Below are 12678 nucleotides of genomic sequence, written 5' to 3' on the forward strand. Positions count from 1 at the left end.
GACACCCCCTCTTCCACGGCACTTTGGTGTTCTACCTGTCAGGGCATTAGGGGGAGGGATGGCCAGCGGGGAGGAAGTGGGGGGGGGGGCGGTGGTATGGGGTGGGGCTGGACAGATGGCTTTGCGAGTCGCTGCCAGGGGCCGCCACACCAGCTGGCATGCCCCCGACCTGCTGCCCACCTCCACACAGCCCCCCCCTCCCCCCCCCGCCATCTAGCCAGACTCCTCCACCTTGCAGGGGGTCCTGGGCTTGATTAGGCAGGATTAATAACAGGCCAGTATGTGTGTGTATGTGTGCTGTGTGTGTGTGTGTGGGGGGGGGACTGCAATGCACTGTATTTACTGTTAAATCACACTGAGTATTCACCTCTACAGTTCCACTCTGCCACCCCACCTCCCACTCCCCCCCCCACAACCCCCCCCCCCCCCCTCCCCCGCCCCCCCTTATTCTAATGGTAATCCAGGCTCCTCGTGGCAACACAACACTAAATTCCCCCAGGAGCGTGAACAGACTGGATCATAAGGGAGAGCGAGCTGCTTGTTTAAAGGCATATTACTTCACTGGAAACATGCGTGCAGGATTGTTCATAGCTCTGAGAGATGCATTAAGTTAATCTCACTTTGCGCTTGGCATTGCAAGGCACAGAGCATTAATAGGGAAGAAACAGATGTTTTCCTTCCTTGATATTCATATTCAGCTCTCAAATAAATCCCATAATATTTAAAAATCAGGCAATATTAACCTCCTCAACATAAAATGTTTACTTTGCTTTAATTTTGCAGTAATGTTTGTGTCGAATTACTGAAATAAGGGTTTTGACTATAAAGTGACTATATCTTGATCCGAATTGTAACAATAATGTCCATTTAAAACCCCATATGATGGACAGGGAATTTTGCAGGTCCACTGTCTATATGTGGAAGGCATTTATTATCTGAAAGCTGCTGGGGACTTCATACCTGCAGGACGGAAGTATTATTTAGTCCAACTCAGAGATCTATCCTAAATATAGTGATGAACAATTCACAATATGCCTTCCTCTGCCCCCCCCCCAATAGCATTTATCTTTGTTATTGGATTGACTATTATGCTAGTAGCTGTAGTACATCTATGAGTAAATGGGGTCATATTGTAATTTGTTCATTATGCTTTCAATAGTGTTCCTGCCTGCGGTGCGGCGGTCACTGGCCGTATCTGTGGAGCTTGTCTAGCTTGAAGAAGATGAAGAGCCGTGCTTAATTACAGCCCCACCTGGAGCGCGCTCATGGTGCGCCTGAGCGCCGCCGTGTAATTGCCGTCCGTGTGCATTTTGGGATGTGGCAGCTTCTTGCTATTGTCACCTGACAGCCTATCAGTCAGGGCCTTTGGATGATGCGATTGCCCACCCCACAGCTGTCCTATCACCAGACAAAGGGCTACTTTTGTGGTTTGTGTGTGTGTGTGTGTGTGTGTTGCCATTGCTGTAACTTTGGACTGCACAGGCTGCCTTTGTTCTCACATTACATTCATTCCCGTCTTTAAACTGCAAAATTCTAGAAATTCAGTCCTTACAGTTTTCGGCACGTGTCCCTAGTGTGAGGACCCCAAATAGCCATACTGCAAAGTGAAAAAGAGGGCCGATATGTGAACGAGTTCACAAGACTGCGAGCTAAAAGCACTGAAGGTGAACAGAAGGTCTAGAAAGGGCTGCATCTGTGGGACTATGCCAGGGATTTAAAGGTCATACGCGTAATGACAGTCCCAACACACTGAAGTACAGTGGTGAAGTACAGTGGTGAAGGTGTATGCGTGTGATGGAGCGCAGTGAATGCAACGTGCATGCGCATCTCACCTGTCGCAGTGGTTGCACTTGAAGGGCTTGGCGCCGGTGTGTTTGCGGTAGTGCCGCGTCAGCTCATCGCTCCGGGCAAAGCGCCACTCGCAGCCTTCCCACGAGCATTTATACGGCTTCTCACCTGAGACAGGAGACACACTGAGTAATCACAGACACTCCAGTTGCAATCACAGACACTGCAGCTGCAGCAGGACTCTGCAGTCACCCATCAGTCTCAGACCAGGCACAGTGTCCGTGCACTTCGCTCATTGTTTTAGAGGCTTCAAGCACATTCGGAACTGATGAAATTCACACAGTCATTACTCCCAATGGCGCCTCATTTAAGATCCCATCTCATTTACACGTTTCATTTGTAGGATTATGTTTAAATTAGCACATCCGATGTTCACTGATTTTCAAGTCATACATAAATCAAATGACAGATTCATAATTTAATTGAAGTCCCCTCAAGTCTGCAGATTATCTGTTTATCCTGTTTCATAGTTTTGTGTTTTATGCTCTCTAAAAAATTAACCAAAAAAAGCCGGAATGAGAAAAAGGCGGCGCGTGTGAAAAGTGAAAAGAACACAAAACCCAGGTCTAATCGCAATGATGCTATTGATGCCAATATTATTATGCTGCTAATGATCTTTAATGGGAAGTGGCAGCAAATTTACAATCAGCCCCTTGTCTCTGTCTCTGTCGACTGCCACCCCCACAAATCTTAATAAGGAAAGTTAAACTGAAGTCTATTGAAACTGTTGGACACAGAAACAAGGGCTGCCAAAACACCTTTATAAGGAAGGAAACAACATAGCTGACAGTATTGCGAAGCCCACCCATGTAAGGGAACACTGGGCTGTAAAGCTTGCTGCACATCTAATGATGAAACTTATAAAAGGTGACACGGCATTAACAGGAACATAAGGTTTGACACAGCCAATAAGGCAGCCTTTCTCTTTTTAAACAAGTCTTGTACAGTGAGGAAATAAATACTCAGATAGAATTACAAACACAGAAGAAAAGTGTTTCACCTTATGCTGGGACACAGAGAGGGTGACTTTTTTGTTTTGTGCAGAAAAAAAACACTGCAGCGGTACATTTTTAGGGTAGTACCCAAAATACACACGGAGAGTAGTGATCTATGACGTAAAAGCACAAAGAAATGGAAAAAAGTCAGACTTTCTAGTGAACTGAACCAGAGATTCTGATGCTCAATCAGTCAAGGCTGTCAAGACGTAAAGGCACATCCTTGTAAAAGATGTGATCAAGCGTGTCCAGTATTTTATTGGCCAGTTATTGCCCCTTTCACACCGCAAAGCTGTAGCAGATAATATCCCCCAGAGACATGCTTTCATCGGTGCCTTTAATGTAGCAAGGCTGCTGGGCTGGGTGGAGGCACCAGTCATTTGGTGAGTGGTGGGGACGCAGGTGCAAGACAGTGCAAAACTCACACCCCACTCTCAATAATTGGCCAGAGACCCACCCCCCCATCCTAAATCCTTCACCCCCCAAGGCCTAACAGCAGTGAGGCAGTCTTGGACCCACACCCACGGCAACTACAGACACAGCCAATTATAATGCAGGGCAGGCAAAGATGCATGATGCAGTCGCCTAGCAACGAGGGGAGAGAGAAACAGTAGAGACAGCAGTGCAGCCGGCTGAATCCACGGACCACTCTGTGCCACCAGCCAATTATGGCATGGATTGGCTAAGTGTGATGCTGTTGCCTGGCAACCAAAACCAACAGAGTCTGTGTTGGTAGAGGAGTAAAGGGGTTATTTCTGGGGGCATTGGGTGGTTTGGGCACACTAAACATTAGTAGTACAGGCAGAGACCAGTACGGAAAGCAGCAAATAATCAGCCAATTACTGTCTCTTGCCTGGTGCTTATGTAGTCTCCTAGCAACGTTACCCCCCCCCCCCCCAGTGTCTGCACTACAGTTAATTATATATCTACTGCCAACTGGAGGTAGGACAAGCTATTGCGATTTCTGACAGGGTAAAAGCGCTTTTAATTTTGTGAAGTTTTCCAGTACATTATAATGAGCTTGCTGAGTCAAGAGAAAGAAACACAAAGTACATCCTTCACCCACGAAATCCTATTGTAGATTTGCTTATCTGCTTGTGAAGCGCCATTCATAAAACCATGCAGGACTGTGTCATCTCAATGCAGACCATTTAAATCCTGCACTAATCTTAATCTCACTGTGTCAGTAATTTATGGAAATAATAACCAAAAAAGAGGATTAGGCTAATTACATCTCTTAGGCCGTCTGGTAATGAACAAAATGGGAGTGTGCCGTTCGGGGTTGTTCTGCCCCCCTCCCCCGTTGCAGAAGAGCGCCGCAGCCTCGCATCACCATGAAAATGATTATCGCCACTCCTGCTCATCGGAATTTGCAAAGTCAACATCACGCCCCAAGACTGAGATTACTGGCTTGGGCTTCAGTGCAGCAGGCATCAGGTAACCCTGATGAGTGGCATGTTTCAGGTTCGATTGGAGGACAGCAAGAGCAGCTCAAAGGTGGAGTGTGGACACCAATTCAGAAAAAAACGTACATTTATACAAAAAAAATGGCACATGGTGCAAATAAGGCATTAATCATCTATAGACTTCCTCAGTAATGCTTCTGAATGGTGGCATTGGACTGAGGTAGAAGAAATTGATTCCAGACAGTGTTTGTGGGTGTACATCCTGAGAAGAAGTTGCATGTGCTTATTATATCGTACAGTGGCAGAATACATAAAAAAATCTCAGAAATACTGCCAGTGCACTGTGATTGTCCAGGGTGTTCATATGCCTTGTGCCCTTTGCTGCCTGGGAATAGCTCCAGCTAACCCCTCCCCCCCCCGCCCGCCCCCGCCCGCCCCTCCCCCCATGACACTGTACTGGGTAAGCAGCTGGACGATGGACCGTGAATGTATGATGGATAGAGGGGAAGATGGATGATGGATGAATTACGGCAGATATTAGATCTTCAGCAGAGCATGCTCCATATTGGTTTGCATTTTGTAGTTGGATTCTCTGGTCTGGACTTAGAGTGGACCTGTGCTACAATGATCAAAACAACCTAAATTATTATTATTATTATTTTTTTTTTTGAGAAAACAGGGTCACTTGTGGGTTAAGGGCCTTGGTCAGGGGGCCAAATCATAGCATCCAAACCTCCTGAGCTACTGCCCCCCCCCCTATGTTCCCGTTACTAATTATGTCTGATGTCTCATCCATTACCTTAAGGGAACCAAACAAATCTATGACTAGGATCTAGGAATCTTACCTGTGTGGGTCCTTTGGTGGGCCTTTAAATGGGAGCTCTTGGTGTACACTTTCCTGCAGCCATTGAACTGGCAGCGATGGACCCTCTTTTTGTTTTCCGGGATGTCACCACTGATGCTCCCTGATCCCACCTGCTCACTGTCACTCAGCCCACCTTTGTTGGGTGGCGAGGGCAGGCTGTTGGTGGCCACCAGCTTAGCCGCCCCTAGGCCCACCTTCTTGGCCACCAGCTTGAGAGTGAGGGTGCCATCGGCCGTAGCTGTCAGTGTCTGGGACGGCTTCACTAGATGGCGTCCCAGCTCCGGTGATGAGGGTGGCGTGAGGGAAGTGACGGCACTCAGCTGAGCAGCATTTACCCCTTCTGCACCTTCTTTGGGGCCCAACTCAGGAGTCTTGGTGGTGACAGGGGTTGGCAGGAGTTTGAGGGAGGAAGCCAAGGTGGGGGGTGGGCTGGGTTGAACAGAGAGGCTAGGCAGTAGGGGGTCCGCCAGCTCGTCTTCACTGTCCCCCTTCATGAAGGCTGGCGTGAGCAGTCCATCCAGCTCCTCATCAAAGAGCTCTGACAATCGTTTGGGCTCCGTCTGCAGGTACCTTTCCAGCTCCAAACATGTCTGGGGAAAAAACACGAAGCAAACTGATTAGCACAGAACTAAGAACCTCTGGCATCACATCCACACCATCACATCCACACCGTCACATCCCCACCATCACATCCACAACGTCACATCCACACCATCACATCTACACCATCACATTCAAACCGTCACATCCAAAGCATTACATTCACACCGTCTCATCCACACCATAACATCAATATCATCACTCCTCAATGTACACCACATCAAGTAACACTGTGGTTTAAAATCACACAGTATAAGCAAAATTCTGATTATGAGTCGGTGATCTGAGGTACTCAAATAATCCAGATAAAATACTACAAATGGTTATTAATATTATTATTATTACTCACATCCTGGCCAGACCTGCCCTGAACTGCATTTCATCAGCCCTAGCACAAGCAGGGCACACTGCCTTTTATACCCCTTTATTAAAATTCTGCAAGATTTCAAAATGGCAACATAACAAAAAAAAAACATGCAGGAAAAAAAATTAGGCATATTTTCCCCCGAATACAAACAGAACATATTACTTACAAAAGAACCAATCTGGGCTTAATTATTTTTTAGCTACACCTGGTTTCCTGAGAAATAAACTCTATTAAAGTGTAGAAAACAGCCACATTGTCTTGCTTTTGTATTGACAGCATTATACTGGAGTATAAAGAATGCCTTGGCACACAGAAAACAGTGCTGGCTAAACGTCTATTTAACAGTGCCTTTGAAGAAGGTCTGATAATATTGTTTCTTTGTTACAGTTGGTAATTTTGTTATTAGCACATTCTCTCTGGCATTTTTCTGCTAAACCACTTTGGCAGATGGAGCAGAATGGAACCAAACCTTCTGGCTCTTTCATCCATTTCATCAATATAAATTATAACTGCTATAGTTCCATTAGTAGAACTTAAAACATGACAGAATGCATCATAGGTATTTACCAAACTCTTATTATCCAGAAAATAAGTAACAAAATTAAGCTCAGCATCTGTTGCTTGACGATAAGCTTTACCTTTTTTCTTTCTTTCTTCTTTTTTTTTTTTAAAGAATGTTTGCTTTTTTCAACAAACACATTTGCATATGAATATCAATCAAAGGATTTCAGGGCAATGGTTTCTAATAAACTTTGCCAATAAGAGTTTCTTACATATGGTGCAAAACACAGAAAGGTGTCCCTTACAGCTCTAATTTTGTTTTGCAGAAGCAATAATCCCCAAGCACTCCTATTTGACTGACTGATATGCAGCTTTAAACCTTGAATTCACATTTCTTCACAAATCTACAACCAGCCCAGTGTTTTCTGTATCATATTCGATAAATGGCCTCTGTTAACTCTGTGGGCAAATGGGAACTTGGCTTAAACAAGAACAAAGCACTTTGCAGCGCCTCTTTTTCCAACCATCCCTTAACAGGCTGCACAGCTTCTGACGTGGGTCTGACAGAAAGTCGAAAAAGAAATATGTGAAATGAGCATGCACACATACTGACGTAGGAATGCTCGACTGCCGCGCTGCGGAGCGGATCGCGGTAGAAAGTTCTGACATCTTCTCCTATTACTCCTCTCTGCTCCCAGACAGCCAGTGGTCCTTTTGTGATACCGTTCAATTTCATTTAGAATACAAATGTTAAATGTTAAAATAACTGTGACCTGGACTGGCTAATCGGAAGATGGGTCGACGTTTAAAACACCACATGAAATAGCAGGAACCCTTCATGGTTCTGTGGTTCTTTGCAAGCCACCCCTCAGAAGTGTCCAAGGTAAAAACAGGCATATATAAGGTTTTGGCTGGCCCTTTAGTGAGCTCGTAAAAATGCTGTTGACATAACAGTCTGAATACTCCTTGTTCAGCTCACTAGTGCTATAAACACAAATCCCAATTGCTATTCTTTACAATTTAAATCACATGTCATCTATGACACATGAATGAACACTGTAAAGCTTCAGGTTCATTCCAAGACTTTAAAGGTCACCAGACAAGGGAATGGTAGAGGTGCGATTCACAAATTGTTGTTAATGCGTATGGCTGGAGCTGAACTAGACACAAAGGGGAAATGATCATTGATATCCGATTCAGTTACTCTCCCAGTCTTGACTCTCTCGGCAAAATAATGAAGTCAGCACATTATCTAAACTAATGGATTTAAATCTCCGCCCCATTGCTGGAATTGTGTATTTTTCCCCTTCTCAGAGTTCAGATTAATTTTTTTATACAAATAGGTTTTAATTAAAGTGCTTTGGCTTTCATCAGATGCTGTTTGAAGCTGTACCTCTTGATGCAAAACTGATCTCTCCCCCTCCCCACACAGCGTGTGCTGATGAGTAATTAGCCACTCAAACGAACCAGTGAAGAGACGCTCTTTATTCAGTTAATTTGCTGATGGGGAAGCCTGTGTGTGTGTGTGTGTGTGTGGTTGCACAAAAGGCTGTTCTGAGTAGTATCCACTCAAACAACAGTGGAGGTAAACCTTTTATTTAAATTTCTGTATGTGTGTGTGAGTGGTAGACAATAGATAGAAAAGACTTTTCAGACATTCAGGCAGAATGTAATATAACTGCTGACATTATGTTCAGAAACCTTTAGAGTTGTCTCTGAAGACGGGTTGTTACATTGAAGAGGTGAAAACAACATTCCCCGATGCAATGACCTTGCCCTTGTTCCCTGTCTGGCTCTACTTAGCAGATCCATACAGCCAGCTGATGAGCATGAGCCCTAGTAGCTTACATGCCCCCGCCCCCCCCGACCAGCGTATGTAACCATCAACCTGAGAGCTATAACTCTGCAGCATCTATTATTGCCCACACATTCCCAACTTCAGAACCATTCCCCGGCGAAATTAGGATGCTGCCCGTAATTTATATTCTGGCCGATTTCGGCTGCTTGCTCAGCCCTGCAGATGAGAAGCTGCGTGATATGCATGGCAGTGAGAGGCAGCGACTGCCGCTGCCTGCTGCACCATTAGCTCTGTAACGACACAACAATTACTGGAGCCATGAAAGAGCCATTGTGAGAAGTGACAGTCGCTTGCGATCAGCAGCAGGGGCACGTTTGGGATGCTGGCTCCCCCCCCCCCCCCGCGCCGGCCCGTCTCCGCGGCTGACGGCGAGTCTGCAGGCGGGGTGGGGCGGGGGGGGGAGCTGGTCAGCTTCCCCGTCACACTTGGGGGTAGATCGTATCTGGCTAGATGACATTCAAACCATCATCACAGCAGGCTGTGCATCACAGTCAGCTGGAGCCTGGGATATGCACACCGACACAAACAGGATTTGATAGATTTTCCTCCCTTTCTCCATACCGGGTCCATCTCAGCTGTACCAAAGAACGACGTCAGGTTGCCCTGAGTGACTGACAGCAGGCAAGCACAGACTTTGAGGGGACAACAGCTGCCCCCGGATTCTCATCTGCTCAGGACCCTGTCCCAATTGCCCCACCTCCCCAGCCTTGTGCAGCCCCTGTGATTCTGACATGTAGGGGATACGGTTACATGGAATGGCCGTAAATACAGTACGCTCTTGGGTGTGTGTGTGTGTGTGTGTGGTTCTAATTGAAAAGAGGCCGTAAAACCAGCCGACTGAATCCTCTTCAAGGCTGACTTTAAACAACATGTACAACAAAAGGGGATTAAAAAGTGGCTTGATACAAGGTCAGTGGCGAAGGGAAGGACTGTGATCTAAAAAGTCAACACAAATCGGTTCCATATAATGTCAGGAACCAAGTAATACTCCCCGAAACTAAGCACTTTCTGGAGCGCTATGGTAACTGATTGACTTGTCCCACTGGAACCCAAAGAAAGGTATTCCTCAAATGCCCACCCTAGCTGAAACTGCACACACTGACCCTGCTGACTTCATACTGCTTTAAGCTTTAAAGTTTTGTCAACAAATGAAGCGGCACATAGCATTTGCTCAGCAAGGCTATAGTAATGTTTCATAGCCGCTGGGCAGACCTGAGCACCACACATAACTCAGATTGTCCCTTTAATCCATGTTACACAAAGATCTGGGTTGAACGTTCTCAAAGAATACAGGACTTTCAACTACCTCCCAGGACAACAGACAGACACACATGCGTACACCCAAACACATGCTCGGGTTTTTATCTCAAAGTAATACCCTCATCCCTTGAGTCTAAAAATATAGTTTTCAGAGCCCCACTAGTCCCAGCCTGCTTCGATGAAATTTTAATAAATGGTTTGTGATGGAGCAGCCCCTCTCTCAGACTCCTGCTGTGTAATTACCCCTCTGTTCTCCACATCTCTGCACCTGTGACCCCTGCTCCACCTCCTCCCTCCTGTTTGCTTGTGAACTGGACAGCCTCCCTCCTAAAATGGCCCACATGATGCCCCCTTTGCCTCCATGTGCCCCCCCCCCCCCACACACACACACATGCACACACTGCCTCTCCCAAGAACCAGTAGAACAACTGACACCCAACCAGCACACAGACAGCTTATGGGTATAAAGAAATAATGCACAGCTACAGCCAAGGAGAAATACCAACAGCTGAGGATAAAGGCAGGGAGGACATGCCCATTTCATTTTGGAATAATTCAATCCTGTTTCTCTTGGCCACTGGCCACCGGTGCCCAGTGGCACTGACTCACAGAAAAAAATGGCACAGTGGGGTTATTTATCAAATCAAGCACTTGTCCTCAAACATGCCTCATTTGTTGATGGTAAAAAATAACGCACTGGCTGCCCACAGACCGGTTCAGCAATGCCAAGGAGCTGAATACAGCAATATTCTTTTACGGGAGATAGCAAAATATGATGAGGGAGTGCATTATGATGCCGTTTATTCAAACATCTGTATTTTCGCCCTAGACACGCCTTTAGTGAGTATATTTCATTTGCGGTCATTTATTACGCATTCGACAAATATGGAGGCATTGGGTAAAAAAGCTATTCAACACAAGCAGACATATGTATATTATTTGTCTCATAATTCACTGCCCATGTTCCCTGTACTACTAAGGTTTCGGAAGTAATACTAACCCGTCATGAAGATGTTCTTGGAATGACTACTTGCCACAGTCAAATATTCTGTGCAGTGGTCAGTGATGTAAATAACCAGCCTATGACAGAAAAAGGCGGGGGAGTAGCTGCTCACAAACCGGACAACACTTACGACTGCAGAGGGGTAAATATACAGCCTTGCTGGGCAACACCTAGAGATATGTCATTGCTACCTGCACCGATTGCCTTCTGGGAGGGACGAAGATTGGTGTGAAGTAAGTAAAGACATAAAAGTGGGTGCTGAGAAACACGAGGACACCGGCGCTATTATAAAGACCAATTGCACACAAAGGACGCGGCGCCAATAGCTAACAGCTCCACTGCTTGATGAATGATGGGAAAGGCGATAGCAAACCTGCAGTGCCCACCGGGCAGCAGACATTAAAACATTCGGGAGGCTTGGATCAATACCAGGGGAGAGGCCGGGAACAAAAGGTAGGTAGGCCCATTCTCACTGCTAACCGCTCCAACAGTAAAGCAAACATTCAAGGCTGGCTGTCTTGGGGCTGCCTGGCACCTCACACTCACTAATGGTGCATGATGACTGTGTAACATCACTTAAATGCAGTAGCCCGATTTTAACACTGACAATGACTGAGAGTCCTTTAAGACTTTTATTGTCTGTTTAATAATAGTTTTAGTCATTATATCACAAAATGTATGCAAATGAGAGAAGTGTACATGCCTTGGAAATGTATAGTTTTGTTAATGTATAAGACTGGCCATTTCAAAAGGCTATGTTTCAAAACTCTAGGATACCGCAGCAATACCCTAAGTGAGATTTTAATATGAACCCAGCAGGAATTATCAGTTCTTCAAACACAATAATAGCAATGATATTTTCTGTACCTGAGTAGTGGGTTTTGAAAGGGTTCGTTCCGCTTTATCACGCGATCTGAGAATAACTGTTCATTGAGGCATGTATGTGAGAATTAAAATTTCCGTTTTGTCAGTTTTGCGACAAAATTAGCATACTCAAAATAACTCCTGTGATTCCTGTGACTTACGTTTTCAAACAACAGAAACCATAGATACATGTGAAAAGGTAAGAACTGTTCTGCTCTCGAAAGAGGAATGAATCAGTAGCTGTGAGAAGCCTCTTCACGCCAGGCTACATCCTTCCTCGGCATCGTAGGCAGGCCGTACCACAGTCAGGCGATGCCGCATGCGCTCTGGCCCTCCCCTCAGTTTCCTCAGCTTGACCACTGAGATGTGCCGGCGCACGCCAGCAGAAGCCGAGGCTCAGATGAGAAACACAGAAGTCCGGAAGCTTCTCGACTCCTTCCATATTGTCACAGTACAAATATGAGAGGGGGGAAAAAAACATGTCACGGTGGGGGATGGGCATGAGCTCCTGCTTCCATTATCAAGCCCAGTTCCCGAGAGCCTTGGTATCTAATATGTGTAGGACAGCGACTTTTGTAATAATGGTTGAACGACTATAAAACAGAGACCAAAGGACAAAATGGGTAACATTATAGGACAGGTTTGTTAAGGGAATAGACCACACTACAATCAGTTTCTAATTAAGTTATGAAAATGCTGTTTAGCCTTGGTTTATTGGACCTGAATTTAGAACTACTGATAATATTATTTGATATGGAACAAAAAAAAGCTTATAAATCCTTAGATTGAAACAGAAACAGAGATTCTAACAATATACAATTGTGCTTATACACCTACCCAGCCGTAACCATAACCATAAGTAACCAAACAAAATACAAGAGTTCTTGCATTTTTAGTTTTTTTAATTGCAGTCACAGATTTTTATAAAATATTGTTTTCCTATATGGGGACCAGGAAACAGGAAACTGGTCCTCATAAGGTAAAAAAAAAATGGGATTCATCACATTGTGGGGACATTTGGTCCCCACAAGGTAAGGTATACCTGGATCACACACATGCATACAGACGTTTCTCACTAAACGACCTACAGTACCCGTTTATCTATCATGTG

The 12678-nt window shown here is 45.4% G+C and overlaps 1 protein-coding gene across 1 annotated transcript in view; it reads right to left on the reverse strand.

Moving 5' to 3' along the window:
- Positions 1 to 12678, reverse strand: part of klf7b (Kruppel like factor 7b) — a 36712-nt gene that overhangs the window by 6295 nt on the left and 17739 nt on the right. The window contains exons 2-3 of the mRNA XM_023826635.2: positions 5095 to 5704; positions 1833 to 1956 (exon numbers count right to left, since the gene is read on the reverse strand). Of these exons, the coding sequence (XP_023682403.1) occupies positions 1833 to 1956; positions 5095 to 5704 (734 nt within the window). The remainder of the gene's footprint in view (positions 1 to 1832; positions 1957 to 5094; positions 5705 to 12678) is intronic.

The sequence above is a fragment of the Paramormyrops kingsleyae genome, chromosome 1 (genome assembly GCF_048594095.1).
Source record: "Paramormyrops kingsleyae isolate MSU_618 chromosome 1, PKINGS_0.4, whole genome shotgun sequence".
In the NCBI taxonomy this organism is placed as follows: Eukaryota; Metazoa; Chordata; class Actinopteri; order Osteoglossiformes; family Mormyridae; genus Paramormyrops; species Paramormyrops kingsleyae.